General features: G+C 53.8%; 2 protein-coding genes across 4 annotated transcripts; both read right to left on the bottom strand.

Annotated features, from left to right (window-relative positions):
* Positions 1 to 6,330: 6,330 nt before the first annotated feature.
* TMEM89 (transmembrane protein 89) lies at positions 6,331 to 8,894 on the bottom strand. Its single transcript, XM_065933764.1, has 4 exons — positions 8,211 to 8,894; positions 7,596 to 7,839; positions 6,963 to 7,084; positions 6,331 to 6,467 (listed from the first exon to the last, which is right to left on the bottom strand). The coding sequence occupies exons 1-2, from the start codon at positions 8,502 to 8,504 to the stop codon at positions 7,654 to 7,656; spliced, it is 480 nt and encodes a 159-aa protein (XP_065789836.1). The 5' UTR covers positions 8,505 to 8,894; the 3' UTR covers positions 6,331 to 6,467; positions 6,963 to 7,084; positions 7,596 to 7,653.
* A 285-nt stretch (positions 8,895 to 9,179) lies between these two features.
* On the bottom strand, positions 9,180 to 21,408 carry SLC26A6 (solute carrier family 26 member 6). Of its 3 annotated transcripts, none has more exons than XM_065933761.1 (21): positions 21,340 to 21,408; positions 19,138 to 19,296; positions 18,693 to 18,832; positions 18,349 to 18,459; positions 17,650 to 17,813; positions 17,292 to 17,456; positions 17,061 to 17,213; positions 16,615 to 16,697; positions 16,384 to 16,531; positions 16,013 to 16,126; positions 15,784 to 15,861; positions 15,337 to 15,432; positions 15,139 to 15,245; positions 14,890 to 14,959; positions 13,690 to 13,782; positions 13,494 to 13,598; positions 13,024 to 13,119; positions 11,729 to 11,908; positions 11,499 to 11,553; positions 11,124 to 11,260; positions 9,180 to 10,973 (listed from the first exon to the last, which is right to left on the bottom strand). In XM_065933761.1, the coding sequence occupies exons 1-21, from the start codon at positions 21,360 to 21,362 to the stop codon at positions 10,959 to 10,961; spliced, it is 2,292 nt and encodes a 763-aa protein (XP_065789833.1). In that variant the 5' UTR covers positions 21,363 to 21,408; the 3' UTR covers positions 9,180 to 10,958. The 3 variants fall into 3 exon arrangements, with proteins under 3 accessions (XP_065789833.1, XP_065789834.1, XP_065789835.1); XM_065933762.1 differs by lacking the exon at positions 21,340 to 21,408 and adding an exon at positions 20,664 to 20,804; XM_065933763.1 differs by lacking the exon at positions 21,340 to 21,408 and adding an exon at positions 20,631 to 20,654.
* Between the last annotated feature and the right edge of the window lie 406 nt (positions 21,409 to 21,814).

Here is a 21,814-nt window from a genome sequence, read left to right as displayed (position 1 = left end):
TTAATGAATCAGTATTGACACATTTATTATTACTAAAGTGCAAAATTCTTGGACTTCCCTTTTGGCTCAGCTGGTAAAGAATCCGCCTGCCATGTGGGAGACCTGGGATCGATCCCTGGGTTGGGAAGATCCCCTGGAGAAAGGAAAGGCTACCCACTCCAATATTCCAGCCTGGAGAATTCCATGGACTGTATAGTCCATGGGGTCACAAAGAGTCGGACATAACAGAGCGACTTTCACTTCATAGTTTATTCAGATTCCCTTAGTTCGTTTTCGTCTAATGTCCTTTTTTGTTCTAGGATCCTGTCCAGGACACCACATTACATTTCACTGCCACGTTTTCTTAGGCTTCTCTTGCTGTGACACAGTTTCTTCCCGTGACCAGCGCATTGTGTACCTTCCTTCTAGCAGTGTACGTGTGTGCTCAGTCATTTCAGTCATGTCCGACTCTTTGCAACCACATGGAGCCCACCAGGCTCCTCTGTTACTGGGGTTTTCCAGGCAAGAATACTGGATGGGTTGCCATTTCCTCCTCCAGGAGATCTTCCTGACCCAGGGATTGAACCCACATCTGCTGCATTGTAGGCGGATTCTTTACCCACTGAGCCACCTGGGAATCCCTCCAAAGAGCTCACTGCCTCCAATTCCTCTCCTCCCACTCTCTCCCAAAGCCACTCCAAGTCTACTCCCTATTCATTCTTCCAAAACCACCCCCTATTCATTCTTCCAAAACCGCAGCTGTAAAGGTCATCCATGAACTCCAGGTTGCTAAATCCAATGGCCAGTTCTCAGTCTTGTTTAACCTGATTGGACACACTTTCCTCCTTAGAGCCTCATCTCTTCTCCACCTTTATTTCCCATTCTTTCCTATTGTCCTCCCTCCCTGGACACTCCTCCTTGGCTCCTCTGCTAATTCTGCCTCACCTCCCGACCTGTATACAATGAGTATCCCGGGCTCAATCCTGGCACCTTTTCCCTTCCTGATCAAAACTTGCTCTCTGGTCATCTCATCCAGTCTCATGGCTTCAGTGCTATGTATACCTACAGAGCATTCTGTATTCCCATCATCTACTCACCGTCTCCCTTGGAGAGCTAACAGACATGCCGATTTATCATGCTAAAGCTGAACTCTTTACTTTCCCTCCTAAACTTGTTCCTTCCATAATTGTCTTCATCTCAGTAAATGACACTTCTATTAGCCAAGTTTCTCAGGCTAAAAATCTAGGACTTGTCCTTGACTCCTCTCTCTCAAAATCCACACCCAGTACCTACCCCCCACCCCTGCTTCCTCACCCCCACTGATGCCCTCGGGTGAGAAGGGAAGGACAAAGACAATCAGGAAGTGTGGTGTGGTAGATGCTGTTTCAAGAGATTGGTCAAAAAGGAAATGCTACTAAAAGGTCAAGTACAAGTAATGGTCATTGCAATGATTTGGCAAGAATCTTGGATGAGTCACTGATTTTCTGAAATTTACTTGGCAGATGGGGAGAGGTTAGATCAAAATATCTTCCCCCCCTAAATTGCAAGCTGGTTTTTGTAACAGCAATTTTGATTTGTTATTTGGCCGTGCTGTGCTATACACAGTATCTTATTTCCCCAACCAGGGGTGGAATCCGGGCCCCTGGCAGTGGCAATGTGGAGTCCTAATCACTGGACCACCAGGGGTGTGCTGTAGTAGCAATTCTTGACTAGGCCTCCTTTCTCTATCCATCTCTGAGACTCCTTTTATTCCCCCCAGAAACTCTCTAAACTAAAAAGCAGGTCCACGTAGGCTGGCTGAGAGGGCTCTGACACTCACCTTATTCTTCTCACTCAAACTTATTGGTCTTGAGTTTTTATTTTAGTGCTTAAATCATGCTAACATGTACATAATATTTAGCACCTTTATTATTTTAAAGATAATTATCTTAATTATTACAGTTAAGTATGTATTAATTACAGTGGTATTAATTACATTCAAAATGCCCAATCCCTGGCAGTTCAGTGGTTATAACTTGGTGTTTTTACTGCCAAAGCCTAGGTTCGATCCTGGTCAGGGAAGTAAGATCCTGCAAGCTGCATTATGTGGCCAAAAAAATATACATATATATTGTGCAACCATTACCACTATTTACTTTCAACACTTTCATACCAAACAGAAACTCTATTTCCATTAAGCAATAACAAACCATTTCCACCTTCCTCGAATCTCTAACGACCTCCATTCTGTCTCAATGAACTTGTCTACTCTAGGTACCTTGTTTAACTGGGATCATACAGTATTTGTTGTTTAAAAGATAACAGGCCCAAAATAGAGTCGCTTAAGCTAAGCTGCATGCCACCAAGCCAAGTCTTAATTTTAGCTTGGGGTCTCCTAGAAATTAACTCTTAAAGCAGTTGAGCAGGAATCACCTGATCAACACTACATCTACCTGATAAACCATGCCATTCCCTAAAGGACAAGAAATTTGCAATAACCAACTGTTTGTTTTTGGTTTTTTTTTTGCCAACTATAGTATCTTTGTTCATGTTCCCTTTTACCTAGAAAAGTCTTCCACTTTTGTTCAGGTCCTTGGAGTTCTTTACTTTTCTACTGTTTATCTATTTCCTTACTTATTTGGTTGTGCCAGGTCTTAGTTGTTGTACACCCACAGAATCCTTAGTTGTGGCCCAGGGATCGAACCCAGGCCCCCTGCACTGGGAGTGTGGGTCTTAGCCACTGGACCACCGAGGAATGGCGGAGCTCTTTTCTATCTGCCAGGTTGGATGTGCCTGATTTGAATCAAATTTTGATCGAATAAACTCAAAAATTTCAGCATGCCTCTGTTTATCTTTACACATTGTCCTTTTATGTTTGGCTTATTCCACTTAGCATGATGTAGGTGGACATGGGCTGTTTCTACCTTTTGGCTATTGTGAATAATGCTACACTGAACGCTCACTGACATAGAAGCATCTGTGTGAGACCCTGCTTTCAATTATTTTGGTATTTACAGAGGAGTGGAATTGCTGGATCATACGGTAATTCTAGTCGTAGTTTTTTGAGGAATCACCAAATTGTTTTCTAATAGTGGTTGTGCCATTTTACACCCCTGCCAGCAATGCAAAAGTGTTCTAACTTCTCTATGTTTTCACCAATATTTGTAATTTTCCATTTTTTCCCTCATAATAGCCATCCTAATGGGGGTGACATGATATCTCACTGTGGTTTTGATTTGTAATTTCACAATGACTAGTGATGTTGAGCATCTTATCATGTGGTTATTGGCCATTTGTGTATTTCTTTAGATAATATCTATTCAAGTCCTTTGCCCATTCTTGAATTTGGTTGGTTGGTGTCATTTAGTTGTAGGAATTCTTTAGGTATCCTGGATATTAGTCCCTCATTAGATATGCAATTTGCAAATATTTTCTCCCATTTTGTGAGCTCTCTTTTGACTACCTTGATAGTGTTCTTTGATGCACAAATTTCTTATTCTGATGAAATCCAATTTATCTATTTTTTTCACTACTTGTTCTTTTAATGTCAAACTTAAGAAATCATTTCCTTCTCCAAGAGTATGAAGATTACATCTATGGTTTCTTCTAAGAGTTTTATAGTTTTAACTTTTGAATTTAAATCTTTGATCCTTTTATTTGTATATTATGTAAGGTAAGGGTCTAACTTCATTCTTTTGCATGTGGATATTCAGTTTTCTCAGCACCGTTTTTTTTTAATTAGTTGGAGGCTAATTACTTCACAACATTTCAGTGGGTTTTGTCATACATTGACATGAATCAGCCATGGAGTTACATGTATTCCCCATCCCGATCCCCCCTCCCACCTCCCTCCCCACCCGATTCCTCTGGGTCTTCCCAGTGCACCAGGCCTGAGCACTTGTCTCATGCATCCAACCTGGGCTGGTGATCTGTTTCACTATAGATAATATCCATGCTGTTCTTTTGAAACATCCCACCCTCACCTTCTCCCACAGAGTTCAAAAGTCTGTTCTGTACTTCTGTGTCTCTTTTTCTGTTTTGCATATAGGGTTATCATTACCATCTTTCTAAATTCCATATATATGTGTTAGTATGCTGTAATGTTCTTTATCTTTCTGGCTTACTTCACTCTGTATAATGGGCTCCAGTTTCATCCATCTCATTAGAACTGATTCAAATGAATTCTTTTTAACGGCTGAGTAATATTCCATGGTGTATATGTACCACAACTTCCTTATCCATTCATCTGCTGATGGGCATCTAGGTTGCTTCCATGTCCTGGCTATTATAAACAGTGCTGCGATGAACATTGGGGTGCACGTGTCTCTTTCAGATCTGGTTTCCTCAGTGTGTATGCCCAGAAGTGGGATTGCTGGGTCATATGGCAGTTCTATTTCCAGTTTTTTAAGAAATCTCCACACTGTTTTCCATAGTGGCTGTACTAGCTTGCATTCCCACCAACAGTGTAAGAGGGTTCCCTTTTCTCCACACCCTCTCCAGCATTTATTGCTTGTAGACTTTTGGATAGCAGCCGTCCTGACTGGCATCAGCACCATTTTTTGAAAAGATTCTCTTTTCCCCATTAAATGGCCTTGGCACTCTTGAAAATCAGCTGAATGTATATGTGAAGATTTATTTCTGGGCTCTCTATTTCATTGGTCTATATGTCTTACTCATATGCCAGTACCACACTGTTTTGATTCCAGTACATTTATAGTACCTCTTGGAAATCAGAAAGTAGGAGTCTTCCAACTTTGTTCTTCTTTTCCAAAATTATTCTGGCTATTTAGAGTCCCTTGAGATTCCATATAAATTTTAGGATGGGCTTTTTTATTTCTCTTCAGTTCAATTCAGTTCAGTCACTCAGTCGTGTCCGACTCTTTGCGACCCCATGAACCGCAGCATGCCTCCCTGTCCATCACCAACTCCCGGAGTCCACCCAAACCCATGTCCATTGTGTCAGTGATGCCATCCAACCATCTCATCCTCTATCGTCCCCTTCTCCTGCCCTCAATCTTTCCCAGCATCAGGGTCTTTTCAAATGAGTCAGCTCTCTGCATGAGGTGGCCAAAGTTTTGGAGTTTCAGCTTCAACATCAGTCCCTCCAATGAACACCCAGGACTAATCTCCTTTAGGATGGGCTGGTTGGATCTCCTTGCAGTCCAAGGAACTCTCAAGAGTCTTCTCTAACACCACAGTTCAAAAGCGTCAATTCTTCGGTGCTCAGCTTTCTTTATAGTCCAACTCTCACATCCATACGTGACTACTGGAAAAACCATAGCCTTGACTAGAAGGACCTTTGTTGGCAAAGTAATGTCTCTGCTTTTTATTTTTTTTTATTTTTTTTATGTCTCTGCTTTTTAATATGCTGTCTAGGTTGGTCATAACTTGCCTTCCAAGGTGCAAGTGTCTTTTAATTTCGTGGCTGCAATCACCATCTGTAGTGATTTTGGGGCCCAGAAAAACAAAGTCAGCCACTGTTTCCACTGTTTCCCCATCTATTTGCCATGAAGTGATGTCCATTTCTCTAACAAAACACTATTGGGATTTTCATAGGGATTACCTTGAATCTGTAGACCACTTCGGGTAGTATTGCCATTTTAACAACATGAAGTCCTACAGTCAAAGAACATGGAATGTCTATTTATTTAGATTTTCTTTAATTTCTTTCAGCAGCATTTTGAAGCAAGAAGCAAACGGGCAGCACTTTCAGCACTTCCCTTGGAAATTTCATCTGCTAAATATTCAGGTTCATCATTTACAAGTTCTGCTTTCCATTCAAAATGGGTTATGATTCCACTAAGCTTCCCATGACTATTTAACAAAGATTCCTTTCACTCCTAGTTTCCAGTAACATCTTTCTTCTGAGCCGTCTCTGGCAACATTCTTAATGTTCACATTTCTGCCAACAGCTGGTCGAAGACACTTCTGGCTTTTTCTGTTATGCTCACTGACTCAATGGACATGAATTTAAGCAAACTCCAGGAGATAGTGGAGGACAGGGAAGACTAGTATGTTGCAGTCCATGGGGTGGCAAAGAGTTGGACACAGCTTAGCAACTGAACAACAACAACAATTGCGCTCTCTGACACCCTTTCCGTCTTTGCTCACTGCTCAATTCCACAGCCACTTCCACATTTTTAGGATTTGTTACAGCAGTACCTCTCACTCTTGATACCAACATCCATAGTAGTTTTCTACTGCTGCTACAACAAATCACCAGAGACTTAATTGCTTAGAGGAAATCAGATTTATTATCTCACAGTTCTGTAGGTCCCAAATCCAACACGGATATCATTGGGCTAAAATCAAGGCATGAGCAGGGCTGCGTTCCTCTTTGGAGGCTCAAGCGGAGTATGTGCCCTTGGTCATTCAGGTTGTTGGCAGAACTAAGATCCTGGTGGTTGAAGGACTGAGGTTTCTGTTTTCTCGCTGGCAGTTACCTGAGGGTCATTCCCAGCTTCTAGAGGCCATCTGGATTCCTTGGATCGTTGGGTGGTGGAAGATCTCTGCCACCATATTCAAAGCCAGCAGCAAAGGATTAGTACCTCTCATACTTTGACCAACTCTCCTGCTCTCCTCTTAAACCCCCATTTAAGGGTTCATGCAATTACACTGGGCCCACCAAAATAATCCAGAACAATCTTCCCATTGTAATGTCTTTCAAGTTAATTCCAGCTGCAAAATCCTTTCTGCTACGGACTATAAAATATTTATAGATTCCATTGATATCTTGACGGCTATTATTCTGGCCTAACGCAGACTCTCTTTGACCAACTCCTGCCCCCATCCCCAGCCTGCTCTCTCCTGTGCCCCAGACTTCCTTCTCTCCCCTGAAATCCTGACCACCTTACAGTTCCTGCAACAGGTCAAAGTCTCTTTCCCCACCTGGCCCTCGTATGTGCTCATCCTTCTGCCCGGAGCACTGCCCCTCCTCTCATCACCCCACTCATCCTTCAGGTCCCAGCAGTCAGCCCTGCTCCACCCCAACTGGGCCAGCATACCTCTCTGCAGAGAAATTGCCTTTTTGAGTGGGCTTCACCACCACCTCCACCCTCCCCTGAGTGTGAGTGGGTGAGGAAGGAGCCAGTTCTCTTCTGTATATCAGCAGATCCTGATGCCTAGCCTATAGTAGAGGAAGGGAGGAAGGGGGAGGTGAGGTCCCTTGGGGAGGTTTAGTCCTCATCCCACTTCCAAGGGGTCTTAGAGCAAGAGCCACTTAAGTGCCTCCGTGTGTTTGAGATGTCATAAAGATGAAGGCTGCTAGGGCCCATCCTCTACCCCCCAGCCCCAGCTCAGGCCCCACAGACTCAACCAGGAGCCCTAGCTGACTCAGCCACATGGTCACCTCTGGGCTGCCCTCCCTGGACCACCCACATCTGCCCTGATGGCCAAATTTCCTCCCACCCACACTGGGGAGCCCTGAGAAGCCCCAGAGGAGCAGTTGTATTTGTGAGCGTGATCCCTAAAGAGGAGGGCTGAGTTGGGATGGGGGGCGATGGAGCAGTGTGAGCCAGCCCAGGCCCCACCTGTCCCGCCATCGAGGGGCACTGAGGCCTCGATGGGTCTGCTGGCTCTGAAAGTAGAAAAGGGGCACACGGTCCCGACAGGTCTGAAGAGAACCTAGACACACTGACCTGAGCCTGGTCCAACAAGCCACAACAAGTCACCAGGCAGAGAGAGGAAAGCGTTGGGTCACCCAGTCTGAGCGGGAGTCCCCTTTATTTGGGTGCGCTTCTGGGTGGCTAGATGCTGCAGATGGCACTCAATATGGACCAGGAGGGCATCCAGCATATGCAGGACGCCGAGGAGGAGGGCGCGGTCTGAGATGGGGCCCCGCTGTTTCCAAGTTGCGCAGGTGTGGGAGGTCAGCTGCGGATGCTGAGGACAGGACCGAGAGGCAGGAGTGAGAACATAGGGAAGGGACAGAGGTCTGGTGTGAAGGGGGGGCTTAGGGTGATGGAGGATCAGGGAGCGGCCAGTGTGGCCTCGTGTGGTCTGGGGCCCATACAGGCTGGGTGAGGGCTAGAGATGTTACAGGGGGAAGATGGGACAGGTACCCCCCCACCATGGGAAATGGCCAGGGGGAGGATGGGATAGGGTACCACCCACAGGAAATGGCCAGGGACTGTCTGCTGTGGACAGACATAAGGCCCCTGGGAAAGGAGCGATGGGGGAGGGGCGGCAGGAGACATGAGTGGGGGGATGGGTAGAACAGAGGTAGGAGGCAGTGGGGACCGAGCCGGGCTCACCTCACTCTTAGAGGCCTGTGAACGCCGCCGCTGCATCAGCGCACGGCTGAGCATCAGCATCATGGTCGTGGTGACCGTGACCCCAGCCACCGGGTAGATGCGGTTGGTCCCCAGGCCCATCCAGTAGCCAGGACAGCCCAGGCTGCTCTCACAACCCTCCAGGCTGTTTGGCTGGCACCCCCAAGGCTGTAAGTCCAGCCCCACCTGGTACCATGTGGGCCGTGACCAGGCATGGGTGCAGATGGGCATCGTCAGTAGAAGCAGCCACGGCAGGAAGGACTGTATGTGCAGCATGGCTGCGGCAAGTGCCAGGGGCCGGAACCTGGGCGCCTGGCAACGGGCAAACACCCCTCCCCCAGGAGGAGCAGGCGAGGCAGGAGGTTCCAGCTGGGCCCGTGGCTTTCAGGAGGGGCAGCGTGGCCAGGAACCATGGGATGGGGGGAGCAGGCTGGGGGTCCAGAACTGAAGGCGTGCCTCCTCTCCCCTCCTCCTCACCTAGCATCCAAGCCCTAAAATTCTAGCCCCCACAACTCCTAATGCTGCTCTCCACTGGCAACAGGCCAATCAAGTCGAGTGTAGATGTGCTCCCTACTTCCCAGACTCAGCCCCAAGGACCACCAGTGAACACTCAAAAATGCAGGCGCATATTCTCAGGAAAAAAGCCTGAAGGCTCAACCTGGCCTGCGAGGCGCTCTGTGCTCTGGTCTCCCCTGCTGACCCATGCAGACCACACTGGTGTTCTTGAACACACCCTACACCAGAAGCACTGTCCAAAAAGATGACTGGACGTCAACTGAAGTGTCACCTGCTCCCTGAGCCTCCCTCCTAGAACCATCCTGGGTAACACAGTCCCGTCTCTCTCACGTGACCCTGCTTTACTTTCTTCAAAGCATCTCTAAGTACGGGTACACCTCAAAGATACTGTGCTTCAGTTCCAGCCCAACAAAATACATAAAGCGAGTTGCGTGACTTTTTTTGGTTTCTCAATGCATATGAAAGTTACGTTTACACTACACAGTATTCTATGAAGCATGGAATAGCATTATGTCTAAGAAAAAGTACATACCTTAGTAAAAAAAAAAATCACTTTATTGCTAAAAATTGCGAACCGTCACTGGAGCCTTCAGCAAGTCATAGCAGTAACAAAGATCACTGATCACAGATGCTCATAACAAATATAACAATATTGAAAAAGTGTGAAATACTGTGAGAATCATAACGTGACAGAGACGCACAGTGAGCAACTGTTGGAAAAATGGTATCAATAGACTGGCTCCAATGCAGGGTTGCCACAAACCTTTAATCTGTTAAAAAAAAAGAAAAACACAGCGCAATACACAAAGTCTCCCTGTGACTACAGGTCCATGTTTGCGGTTTCCCTTCCACTCCAGCACCTACGCTTCACTTAAGCAGTATTTACCCAGCACCTCCAGATGCCAGGCACTGTTCCTTGTGACTGGAGGCTGTGACATGGTGACAGGCAGTGTGATCGCGTAGACAAAGCGCCCTGACTTCCTGGGCAGGGAGGCGGGGAGTGGGGGCAAGGACAGAGGATTCGTGACCACGAGCAGGGCACTGAGACAGGCCAGGAGAGAAACTGCCAGGCAAGGGGGGGCCTCGTCCCCTGGCCCAGCACCTGCGAAGGGCAGGCTCACGTGTTTGGGCAGGTGACGCGAGTCTACCACTGCCGCAAGCTATCTGTGGCATTCACTCGAAAACTCATTGAGCAACCCATGAAGTGGGTACTCTTCTCATTCTCTCCCGAGGAGGACAGAGGCCCAGAAAGATTCGACCCCTCACCCTAGCCCTGATCACTCAGGATCAGCTGGCCCAAAGGGCCACTGCTGTCCACGGGGCCACACGCCCAGGTGTCAGTGTTTTATGGCCGAAATCAACACGTGGTTCTTGGCCGACAGTGACTTGCAAAGTCCAGATAGTGTAATTATATGAATAGGCAATTTTTTCCCAAGTAAGTCAATCCCGCGCATTCTTTTTTTCTTTTGACGGTGCTGTGTGACTTATGGGATTTTAGTTTCCCAGCCAGGGATCAAATCCTCGCCCTTGGCAGTGAAAGCTGAGTCCTAACCAGGGGACTGCCAGGGAATGCCCACATTTTCCTCAGGTGTTCACGGCATGGCCCCGGGGTGTGCCCAGCGGCGCCTGGCCTGCCTGCACCTGCTTAGGTGTCCTTGTGAACAGGCCATTCTTGAGAAGCAGCTCTGCTTCCAACCACTGTATAGATGAGGACACAGGTGCCGAGGGCTGCATGCAGCAGGGGGTGGATGGGGTGCGGAATGTGGACCGGGGATGCTCCCGCCCTGGGCCTGGCCCCCCAGCTTCACACTCCCCTTGTTCCACACTCCCCCTGCCTGATCCTGCCCTCCCAAAACCTTTCCCCCAACTTCTGACTCCAGTTCCAACTTTGGGGTGTAGGAAGGTTCAGAAGCCAGGGCTGCGGACCACACCCTCGCCCCACCAAGCCACAGCAGACCCTGGTATCAGGCAAACAAATCTTTATTCCTGAGGCCAAAAACACGCTTGCTTCTCCAACTCGGCCAGTGTCTCATCCCCAGCCTAGAGCACTGAACTTGGAGTCCCAGGACCTCCATCCCTGAGTTATGTGTGTGAGTGCGCGTGCGCGGAGGGGACTCCTGGTGACGTCTGGAGGCAGCCTAGGGGTGAGGATTTCTCAGGGGTACCCTGTCAAACCTTCAGAGGCAGGCAGTCTCAGGTGGGATGGCCGCATGGTCAGAGTTTGGTAACCTGGGCAGGGAGAGGAGGAGAAGGCGGTGGGTCCCCGCAGGACAGAGCCATTCTGAGTCATCCAGGAAGGGCGGACTTCCCGAAATGGGGTCAGGAGGGGACGAGTAGGAGATAAACAGACAGAGCTCAACAGGCCAGAGGTCAACTCACCAAAACAGGGTCGACGGGGCCAGACCTCCGGTGTTGGAGTGCAAAGAGGACAGCGTCATGGACTGAGGCAAAGAGATGCTGCTTGGTGATAGAAGCATCGAAGAAGTGCCCATCCTCAAGCTGCGTGATCACGGGAGCTGTGGGCAACGAGTAGGTCTCTCCTGACTCAGAGCCAGCAGGAACCCTCAGGTCCCCCTAACCATCACCTCTATGGCTTATAGCTAATCCCCCACTCGTGACCCTTGACCCGGCCTCCCAGGACACCTCTGACCTCTGTTTTCAGAGAAAGACATTTTCCCTGTGCTGCCGGCAGACTCCTCGGCCGGAACCCCCACCCTCTGCCTGGACTGCTTTCGCTGTGTCCACCCCACGCACCTTGGCAGGCGGCCATGTACACCTCCACCTCGATCTCCCGGAAGTCGCGGAAAATCTGCAGCAGGAAAGGGGGCCAGGCTCAGGGCAGGTGGGGGAAGGGAGTTCAGAGGGGTAGCTCAGGGCCTGGGGGACCAGGCTCAGAGGGCTCTTGGAGCTAGTTTAGGGTCAGGGTTGAAGATCAGGGTTGTCCTCCCTGAAGGCCCTTCTTAGGGACGCCCCCAGCCCCTTACATTCTTCAGGCTCTTGAGACACACAGTGTCCACGAAGGAGAAGGAGCTCAGGTCCAGGATGAGGGTGTGGAAATCTGGCTGAGGCAGGCCCAGGGCCTTCAGTGAGGACATGTCTGAGGCTTTGGCATCTTCTGGAGCCCAGGCTCCTGTATCCTCTAGCTCAGTCCCTGCACTCGCCTCCTGGGGAACCAAATACATTGCAAGGGCTGCCCATGGTGGGGGCGAGGGTGGGAGGGAAGGAGGGCAGGGAGCAGAGGTGAAGGCAGGGAACACGCACAAATGTGTGGAGACACACAATCAGACATGAGAGCATACACATAAGTGCACAAATATTTATATGCATTTTAATATATTTATGTGCATGTTAATGCACAGGGGACACAGGAGGACATGGACACAGGGAGCCTGTATGCAAAGACAGGCGGGACACATGGGGACACCCAGGAGAGGACACCCAGACTCGGGGAGCACACACAGACCGTGCTCTGTTACCGCCTGGGCCCATGCTTAATAGGGACATTTAAGAAGGAAGGGGAGGACTTCCCTGGTGGTACAGTGGATAAGAATTCGCCTGCCAATGCAAGGGACCTGGGTTCAATCCCTGATCCAGGAAGATCCCACATGCCACGGAGCAACTAAGGTGTGCGCCACAACTACTGAAGCCCGTGTGCCTAGAGCCTGTGCTCTGTAGCAAGAGAAGCCACCGCCATAAGCCCGTGCATTGCAGCAAAGAGGAGCCCCCGCCCTCCGCAGCTAGAGAAAGTCCGCGTAGCAACAAAGACCCAGCATGACCAAAAGTAAAATAAATAAGCAAATAAAAATTATTTAAAGAAGAAAAAGAAGGAAGGGGACCAGGAGACAATGCCCCATCCTCAGGGGGCCAGAGTGGAGTGGGTGGGGGGCGCAGGAACAAAGTAGAAGAGACACGTGCTCACACAGACAGCCTACTTGATGTCTACCAGAGTCTCTACTTGAGATTGGTGTCCCCCTTGACCCCAGATTTTTTCCACATGCCCAGCCCCTTCCCCCCGGCCCATGGGCACAGACTGCGGAGTCTTGTGGGATCCACAAATTCAAGGTCTTTGTCTAGGCATCAGATTACAGACTGGAGAGCCCCAAGCAGAAGTCTATGGCATATCACAAGAGGTCTCCCTGCAGAGCATCGGATCCATCACTCCCCTCCTCCTGCCACTGGCACGACAACTTTGAACCCACACCTGGTAGGTCCATGGACTTCCTCCCAGGATCACCTGGGCACCCTCATCCCTGAAGCTCCCCCCTCCGCCCTGTCTCACCTTGGCCTTGGAGCCCTCCACATCATTGTTGCTCTCGATGTCCACGACACTGGTGTTGACGTTGATGGAGATGGAGGTGTCCTTGGAGGTGGCAGCCTAGGCAGGGAAAGAGGAGGGGCCAGGAAAGAGGTGTCTGAGACGTCAGGTGACAATCAGGCCGGGCAGGCCTGGCGTTGTACCCTGGCTTTACGCAGGTAGGTGGGTGGACCAGGCACTGAAGCTTGGGACCTGGAGCAGCCAGGCTGAAGGCTGTGGGGTTGTGACCAACCATGGGAAGAGGACTGTGATGGTTCATGCCACCACTGGCTTAGGAGGCGGGAGAAAAAACCAGACTCCCCCTAGAGCCCTGACCTGCCAGGGGAGGAAAGCAGGGCCCCTGGGGGCACCAGGGAGCGAGGAGAAGGGCTGAAAAATGAGGGTGAGCAGCCAGGAGGCTGGGAGGCAGCCTGGGAGGGGTCAGAGGGCCCTGCCTGTTTGGGGGGCTTATTCTCCTTCTGCAGTCGCTTCAGCTTCAGGTCTTGCTTCCGAAGCAGCTTCTTCTTCTGAGAGAGGAGGTAGTCCACATCCACACCGCACTGCAGCGAAGGACAGGGCAGGGGAGTGCAGGCTGCAGGGGAGGAGGGACCCTCTGCCCCTCGCCCTCAGCCCGCAGACCCCAGGCCTCACCCTCTGCTTCAGTGAGTCACTGTAGAGCTCGGCGTTGGCGAAGTACACGGTGAAGGAGGAGCGGAAGACCTTCACGCCTGGGACCTCCCTGGCCTAGGGACAGGTCAGGTTGGGGGTGGCTGAGCCCTCATCTCTCCTGGCTGCATCGTGCCCTCCTTTCTTTCCTCCCACTGTGTGCCCGGATGCCAGCCACCCCAACCCTCTGCTGCCCAGCCAACACAAGGCCCAGCCTGCGGCCCATGCCCTCCCAGGAGCTGGTGAGGTCATCCTGACCCCTCAGCAGGGCCTGTCAGAGCTTCTTCCTCCTCCAGGGGGTCCTCAACCTCTCCCATCCCATCCCCCAGTCCTTCTGCCAATACCCAGGCTGGGGGAGTTCCCTGGTGGCCCAGTGGTTAAGACTCCACACTGGCACTGCAGGGGCACGGGTCCGATCCCTGGTCTGGGAGCTAAGATCCTGCAAGCTTCTTAGCCAGGCCAGGTTTCAGTGGCCCTCAGCTGCTGCTTGGGTGTCCAACCCTAGCACTGGGGGGGGGTGTTGTTTCTTGCATGCAGACAGAGTTCCTCCACAGCTGCTAGCCCTCCCAAGGCTTCCCCGGCTCCTACACCACTCAGGACACTCCAGGTTTCTGCCTGACCTTTGGGTCGGAACCATGTCCCTGCCCTCCCCCCCCCGCTTCCCCCACCTCCCTTTCCATCCAGCTGAGCTCCTTCCTGCATGTCCCCCCCACCCACCCTCCCACTCTGCCTCATGTACTGGGCTCAACTTTCAAGTCTCCATGAGGGGAAATGAGTTGGTTTGATTCCGGAGCCCCCGCCTTTGTTCTCAGAAATTGGCGTGACACTTCTCAGGAGGTAAAGGACAGTAACCTCATTGATCAGATCCGGAAACAACTTCCCTTACATCCTGGTGCCCTGGATCCTGCCCCTCTGCATTCCTGACCCAGGGCTATTCCGCAGAACGGGGCTTGTACTGCTACCTCTGAGATGGATCCCACTCCCGGGCCCCAAGGCCAACACTCCGAGTGTATGTATAGGGGGACCCCAAATTCCTCTCTTGAAATTTCAAGGACCAAAGCACCGTTAGCACCCCACCCCACTCCCTTGCCCGCGCCAGGCATGGGAGGTACTGATAAGAAATGGCCCAGTCTGCCCCATCCCTCCCCATCCGTGTCATCCCCCGGCTCAGCTCTTGCTGCTCACCCCTGAGTACTCTGCCACGTCTCTGTAAATATCCGTGTCTGGCACCTGCCCCAGGACAGAGTAGTGGGGCCTGTAGAAGGAGACAGTGCCACAAGAAGGGGGCGTTAGGAGAGCGGGCAATGAGGGCTTTCTAAGGAGCCTGGGGTCTCCCCCCCCGGCACAAGATGCGGGAAAGCTGGAGGAAGCCAGTGGGGACCTTGTCCCCTCACCAGCTGGAATAGGGGGGCAGACATCACAGGGGTGACTCACATCTGGGTGCGGACCACCACAAGCATCAGGGAGAATACTACGGCTACGGCCAGGCCGAGGTCCAGATTCAGCAGGATGGTGGCCACGAAGGTCACCACCCAGATGAGCTGAGAACAGAAGGGGCACAGTCCACAGGCTCCAGCAGGGTCACTGGGGCCAGGGGCCCTGACCCCATCCCCAGCGTCCCAGGTGTCTCACCAGATCCACTCGATTGGCCTTCCAGAGGGAGAACACGTCGGTGAACTGCATCACCATGCCCTTCAAGTTCACGATGACCACGGCAGCCAGGACCGCCTAGGGGATGGGGAGGGTCACCAGGGGCTAGTGAGAGGTGCTGGCTGCTGACCACCCTGAATCCCCCGCATGAGCCAGACTGTCTTGGAGCACCCGGTAGGACCCTCAATGACACCAATCACCTCCTTCCCTCGGAACCCGACACCTGGGCTCTGACGCTCAAAGGTGTTTACCCCTGCCCCTCCACCCCAAACCTTTCCCCAGAGATTTCCAACTTGACAATCAGGGGATGACCCTGTATCCTTCCCCTGGGATTTGTATCCCTCCCCGTCTCCGGGGACCTGATGGACTGCTCTGAGTTCCTGACCTGGCCCAGGCCTTCAAGCCTAGCTGGGTGGGCTGGGGGCTCACCTTGGGCAGGTCTTGGAAGAGTTCTCCCAGTTTGAGGATGATAATGAGGATGAAGAGGGAGGAGATGGCTCCGGCCACCTGTGGAGTGGGAGTGAGCAGGGCGGGTGGGCTGGAGTGCAGGGGAGAAGGGGGGAGAGCTGGGGGGAAGGGGGGGCAGGTGGAGGGGGGGACAGGGGGAGGACACCCAGGAAAGCAGCATGCATGTGCGCAGAAGCACACCTATGCCCACCTGTGTGTTGCCCCCGGTGCTCTCCTGTACCAGGCTCCGAGACATAGAGCAGCTCACAGGGAAGCACCGGAAGATGCCCCCGATGAGGTTACTGAGGCCGAGAGCTACCAGCTCCTGAGTGGGCAGTGAGGAGTGAGCATGCGTCACTAGCGGTGCGGGGTCACCATGTCCAGGCTGACGCACCCCCACCTCCATGCCCACTTCGCAGCCCACAGAGATTCGGCCACTGTCCCGTGCCCTCCACGTGGCCCCAGGGCATCTGTGGGCTCCTTCGCTGTCTCCCGCCTGGTACTCCATCCCCCCACTCCTTCCCAGGGCCTGGGGTCTGGGGACCCCTGCTCCCTCTGTGTCCCGCATCCCATTCCCCAGACCTGGTTGCTATACACCCGGTAGCCGTGCCTCAAGGCGAAGATCTTGCCCAGAGAGATGGCGATGGCGAACCCGACCACAGCGATGGCGAAGGCATTGCCCAGGAGCTTTGCAAACAGCTGGGGGCGGGGGACCAACGGGGGCACCAGCCTGTGAGGGGCATCGGTGAGGCCAAAGGAAGGTCTGGGCCTGGCTGCCCAACCCTCCCTGACCCGAGAGGGGCCGGAGCTCACCCCACGGGGATTTTGCCCACGATGTCCACCCCGAATGTCTGCTTCAGGCCCACGCCATAGGAGATGCCTGTGGCCCCGATGAGCTGCGGGGAGAGGGCGCGGTCAGGGCAGGACCTGGCACCACCACCGTGAAGCAGAGGGGAGAAACCAGAGAAACCACTTGGAGGGTAAAGAGAGAGGCCTGAAGCGAAAACTTCAGAGGGGTGGGGAGAAGTCAGCGATAGGCTGAGAAAAGGGAGATGCTGCCAGGGGCTGTCTCTGGGGCTCCCCCCTCCCCGCCACCCCATCTTCAGTCCCCGCTCCAGTTAGTGTCTAAATACCTGGGGGATGCCCACACGGCAGAGGCTCTCCTCACTTACCCTTCCCCCAGTCTGCCACCACCCCCCTACCCCACAACATCATCCCCCACCCCACCCCCACCCCCAGGGGGCCCCCGGAATTCCAACCGTGAGCAGCTCCCCGGGGAGCGGCATGGGCAGATGTCGCCGCAGCTTTTCATTCAACAGCTTCACCAGCACGAGCACCACTCCCGCCACTAGGGCGGTGACCATGGTACCGACCACCGTCTGTGGCAGCTTCCAGCAGACCTCCAGTACTGTCTGAGAGAAGGCGGGGTCACAGCCAGCCCTCCCGGTCCTGGGCCCCTCCACCCGTCCCTCCTCCCCGCCCTCACTCACATAGATGAGGGATAGCGGTCCAGAGCGGCTACTCAGATGAAGGCCAAACACATACTTGAGTTGCGAGACAAAGACGTGCACAGACGCGGCCGTGGTGTAGGCTCGGACCAGAGGCTCTGATAGGTAGGTGACCACGAAGCCGAAGTGGACCATGCCCAGCCCCACCTGTGGGGTGCATGGGACAGTCGGGGAGGTGAGGGTCCTAGCGGTGGCCGGGGCAGAGCCCAGGGTGGGTGGGATCATGAGCGATGAGGGGGAGGTGATGGTCAGACACTCAGAGAAAACTGTCAGATGGGGCGGGGTGGGGGTGTGGGGCGGGATTGGCAGTCAGGGGCATGTACTCCTGATGGCTCTGCACCTGGAAGAGGCCAACAAGGACACTGAGAGTGGAGGCCAGCTGCACCCGGGTATCGTCTCTGGCTGCCACATCGAGTGTGGAGTTCAAGCCCAGCAGGAAGGCATCGTCCGGAGCCAGCGATTCCATCACACTGCCCACCATCACGGACATGACGGCAAAGGTGCCTGTAGGGGCGGATCAGGGTGGTCTGAAGAGGGGAGAACACAGCCTGCCCTGGATCCCGGGTCTTAAGGAACCAGGAGACATCCAGTTCTAGACAAACGTCCCCAGTCTGTGCTGTGCAAATAGAGGGCAGTGCTGATGGTCAGGTGTGCACCCCAAGTTCCAAGGCTCTTTAGGGTGCCTAGACACGTTGACCCTGCATCATTTCCCCTGCCCAGGCTGTGTCCACAGGCTCATGACGGGTCCCCTAGTGAAAAGTGGAACGGTGAAGGGGGCATGGCCTGATTCAGGCTTTCAGACTTGTGCCAAGTCTGGGCCCCATGAGTGGCTTCACCCACCCACAACCTCCTGGGTCAGGGCCTCTAATAATCTGAATCTGTGTCTGCATGGTCAGAGGCCCAGTCCCGCCTAGAACGCCCAACACCAATGCCTCCCTCCCTCTTCCCTAGGTCTCTTTGCCTTGCTCAGCACCCCCCCACACACCCCCCATGGGGAATGTGGGCATGCTCCTGCAAGGCTAGGCCTGGCTCCACTCACCCACAGAGATGTGCCGGGAAGTGCCAAACAGGAAATAAACAAAGACAGGATAGAGGGAGCTGTAGAGGCCAAACACAGGGGGCAGTCCAGCCAGGAGGGCATAGGCTAGGCCTAGAGGTGGAAAGGTAGCAATGTAGACTTGAGGTCAGGGGCTTGAAAGGATGAGGAAATGCTGGCCCTGGGTCAGGCACCATAGTCCCAGGGGCAGGGGTCATGCTTTTGGCCATGGGGAAGGCAGGGGTTGAGGTGGGGGTGGGGTGCACAGACCACAGGCTAAGGCCTTGAAGGGTCAGGATCACCATCGAAGGGTTGAGGGTACAGTCTCCAGGTCAAGTGTGGCTTACCCTGTGGTAGTTGCATAATGGCCACACTCAGGCCAGACAACAAGTCACCCAGAAGCCAGTCACGCACAGAATACTGGGGGAGCCAGGCCAAAACCGGGAGGTATTGAAGCAGAAGGGCTTGGGCCCGCGCGCGGGAGCACCTGGGGACACCAGGGTAGGTATTAGGTGCTGGTGGTAGTTTAGTCGCTCAGTTGTGTTCTTCCCTTTGTGACCCCCAAGGACTGTAGCCTGCCAGGCTCCTCTGTCCATGGGATTTTCCAGGCAATAATACTGAAGTGGGTTGCCATTTCCTTTTCTGGGGGATCTTCATGACCCTGGGAATTGAACCTGGGTCTCCAGCATTGCAGGCAGATTCTTCACTGACTGAGCCACCAAGCCCAAGCCCAAATAGGTATCAGAGGCAGGGGCTCCCTCGGTCCTGGCCAGGACCCACCATCAACCTTACCGAAACCAGGTTCGCCACTGGAGCGTCACTGGTGCTGGACTCCGGCTCCCCAGCTCCTCCAGCTGTTCTTGGTTCAGCAGGGGCCGCTCCACATGGTAGTCTCGCCGCCTCAGCTCCATGGCCTCCGTCGTGGACAGCAGTGCCTGCGTGTCCCTCTGTCTGGTGGGGGGGGGGGGGTGCCGTGAGGCCAGAAACAATGAGGACACAACTTGGCCCAGCCACCCCTAGACCTCCACCTGGGACTGGAGGATGCCCCACTTGGCTTTTCTAGGTCTCAAGATCTAGACAGGTCCAACCTCCCAGCCAGCTCCTGCAGGCCCCAAGGCCCACGCCCAGGCAGGGGCAGTACCTGAACTTTGGCTAGTGGAAGACTCTCGCTGGGCCAAAGTCCCCCACAAAGAGACAGCAGGATGAGCATAAGCCACACTTCGGCCCAGGTGTGGCTGCCCAGGCTTTGGTGTTCGCCAATCTAGCTTGCAGGCTGACTGCTCCTCCCAGCCTCCTCCCCCAACCCCTGCTCTCTGCCAGCCAATCCCCGTCCAGTCTGAGCCCTTATCCAGCCGCCCCACGAGCCCGGTGCATGTTGTCTGAGAGTGCAGACACAGACACGGGAGGAGGAATCCAGCACAACAGGCAAGCCTCTGTATAGGAGGAGGCTGCTCTAAGAAAAAGAAAGCACTGGGGCTAAGACTGCCCCCAGAACTCCAGCCACACGGTCCAGGCGGTAGAGAACTGAGGCCCCATCTGGGAAATCCAGGGGCGTGGTTCTCACCGGGAGGGAAGAGTTTTGAGCCTGGAAAGGGACGCTCCCTTATTAATGGGGGACAATTCCACTTGAGAAGATGATCTCTGGGAGGATCTCGCCTAATAGGAAGCCCTTCCCTGACAGGTAAGTTTTCACCAGCTAGGTGAGGTCTGTCCTGGGGAGAATCTCTGATCTGCCCAGTGGCTACCATCTGAATAGGGGGAATGATCTCACTGGAATAGGAGATCTGGGGGGGAGGGAGTTCTTAGGGTTCCCTGATGGCTCACTGGTAAAACAAACAAACAAAAAAACCCGCCTGCAATTCAGGAGACGCAGGTGCGATCCCTGAGAATCCCATGGACAGAGGAGAGGAGCCTGGTGGGCTACAGTCCATGGGGTTGCAAAGAGGAGGACGTGAACGATCTATCGATCGACTGAACTCACAGGCATGGGGAAGGAGTTTTTACCTGGGGCACGCTCTCACCTGGTAGAAGCTGTCTCAGAAATAGTTCTCCCTTGGGAATAGGAGCTCTTGGAGAGTGAGCGCTTACCTGGGGGAAAGTTTTCACCTGCCAGGGAACTTCTGATCAGGAGGGACTTCTCACCTAAGGTAAGCTCTGAGTGGGGAAAGCTCTCACCTAGGAGGGGATCTCAGAGGGGGAATGCTTACGTGGAGAGTAGCTCCCCTCTTTGGGGGAAAGCCTTCACCTGTCAGGAAATTTCTGACCTGTGAAAAGCTCTGACCTACCGTAAGGTTCCCAGCTGGCGGGCAGGAGCTCACCTGGAAAGGGCTTCTAACCTGGATGCCCCGGTGGAAGAAGTGGAGTGGGTGCAAGGACGATCCTGAGACTATTGGTATTGCCGACTCACAGAGATCTTTGAGCCCCCCTCGCCCCTCCTCCGTGAGTCATTTGAGATGTTAAAGGGCGCCCACTCCCGCCCCCTCGCCCCCCCGCCGCCGAACCCGCGCTTGGAGGGCGGGGCCTAGCTCCTTGGCTCCTCCCTCTAGGAGGGCCCGGCACCCAGAAGGGCCGGAGCTGTCATTCCCTGACCGGTTGCATCGCTAGATGGACTCAAGCCCCCGCTATGGACACTCTTGCAGCCACGTCCAGGGCCCCAACGCGCCGCACCGGCGCACCTCCTGGGCCGGAGCTCCCTCGCACACAGCCGCCTCCCGGCGGCTCCCGGCTAGCCCTCGGACGGTGCTGGAGCGGCTTTCCTCGCAGCCCATAGGGGCTGGGGAAGCGCGGGCTCCCGCCCCATCCCTCGCTACGGTTGGGCAGCCGCCTGCAGAAAATCCACATAGCGGTAAACAGAGGCGCGGCAGGCGGGAAATGCTTGCTCGGAACTCGGTGGTACCGCGACCCCTTTCCTAACTAACCCAAGCCGGGCACCTGCTCGGGAGCCAAGGAGTGGCCCGCCCCTCGGGCACTCGAACACGAGGAACCTGCACTCACCCCGGCGCTTCCGACAGCCCCATGGCGGGTGGGCATCCGAGAAGCCGTAGCTCCCGAGCTCGGGCTAGAGGCCGCTAAGGCCCGAGAGGCGGGGCCGGGACAGAGGCGAGGCCTGAGGCTCACTCCCAGCGGCCAATCCCCGGGCAGAACGGGAAGACTTGGGCCAATCAGCGTACCGGGGCGGGGCTTAAGGGACGCTCCGGCGGCTCAGCGAACCCCAAGGAGGGAGATTTAACCCTTTCCCTCCCCTGCGACTTGGCTCTGGCTCCTCCTCGTGGCCCGACTAACTCTCTTGCCTGAGCGGGTTGTGGGACCATGCGGGATTAAGGACCCGAGCTGGTTCCTGAGTGGTGTGGGGCTGACACCGGGTCCTGGCTTCTTGCGGAGGATGCCCTCGGGGTGGGGAGCAGAATGTCTAGGGGCGCGGCTGATGACCAGAGCCTTAGCTCTCCGTGAGGTGTCCGGGTCCGTGGGG

The sequence above is a fragment of the Muntiacus reevesi genome, chromosome 4, assembly GCF_963930625.1.
Source record: "Muntiacus reevesi chromosome 4, mMunRee1.1, whole genome shotgun sequence".
In the NCBI taxonomy this organism is placed as follows: Eukaryota; Metazoa; Chordata; class Mammalia; order Artiodactyla; family Cervidae; genus Muntiacus; species Muntiacus reevesi.
This window is presented reverse-complemented; position numbering and strand designations above follow the sequence as displayed.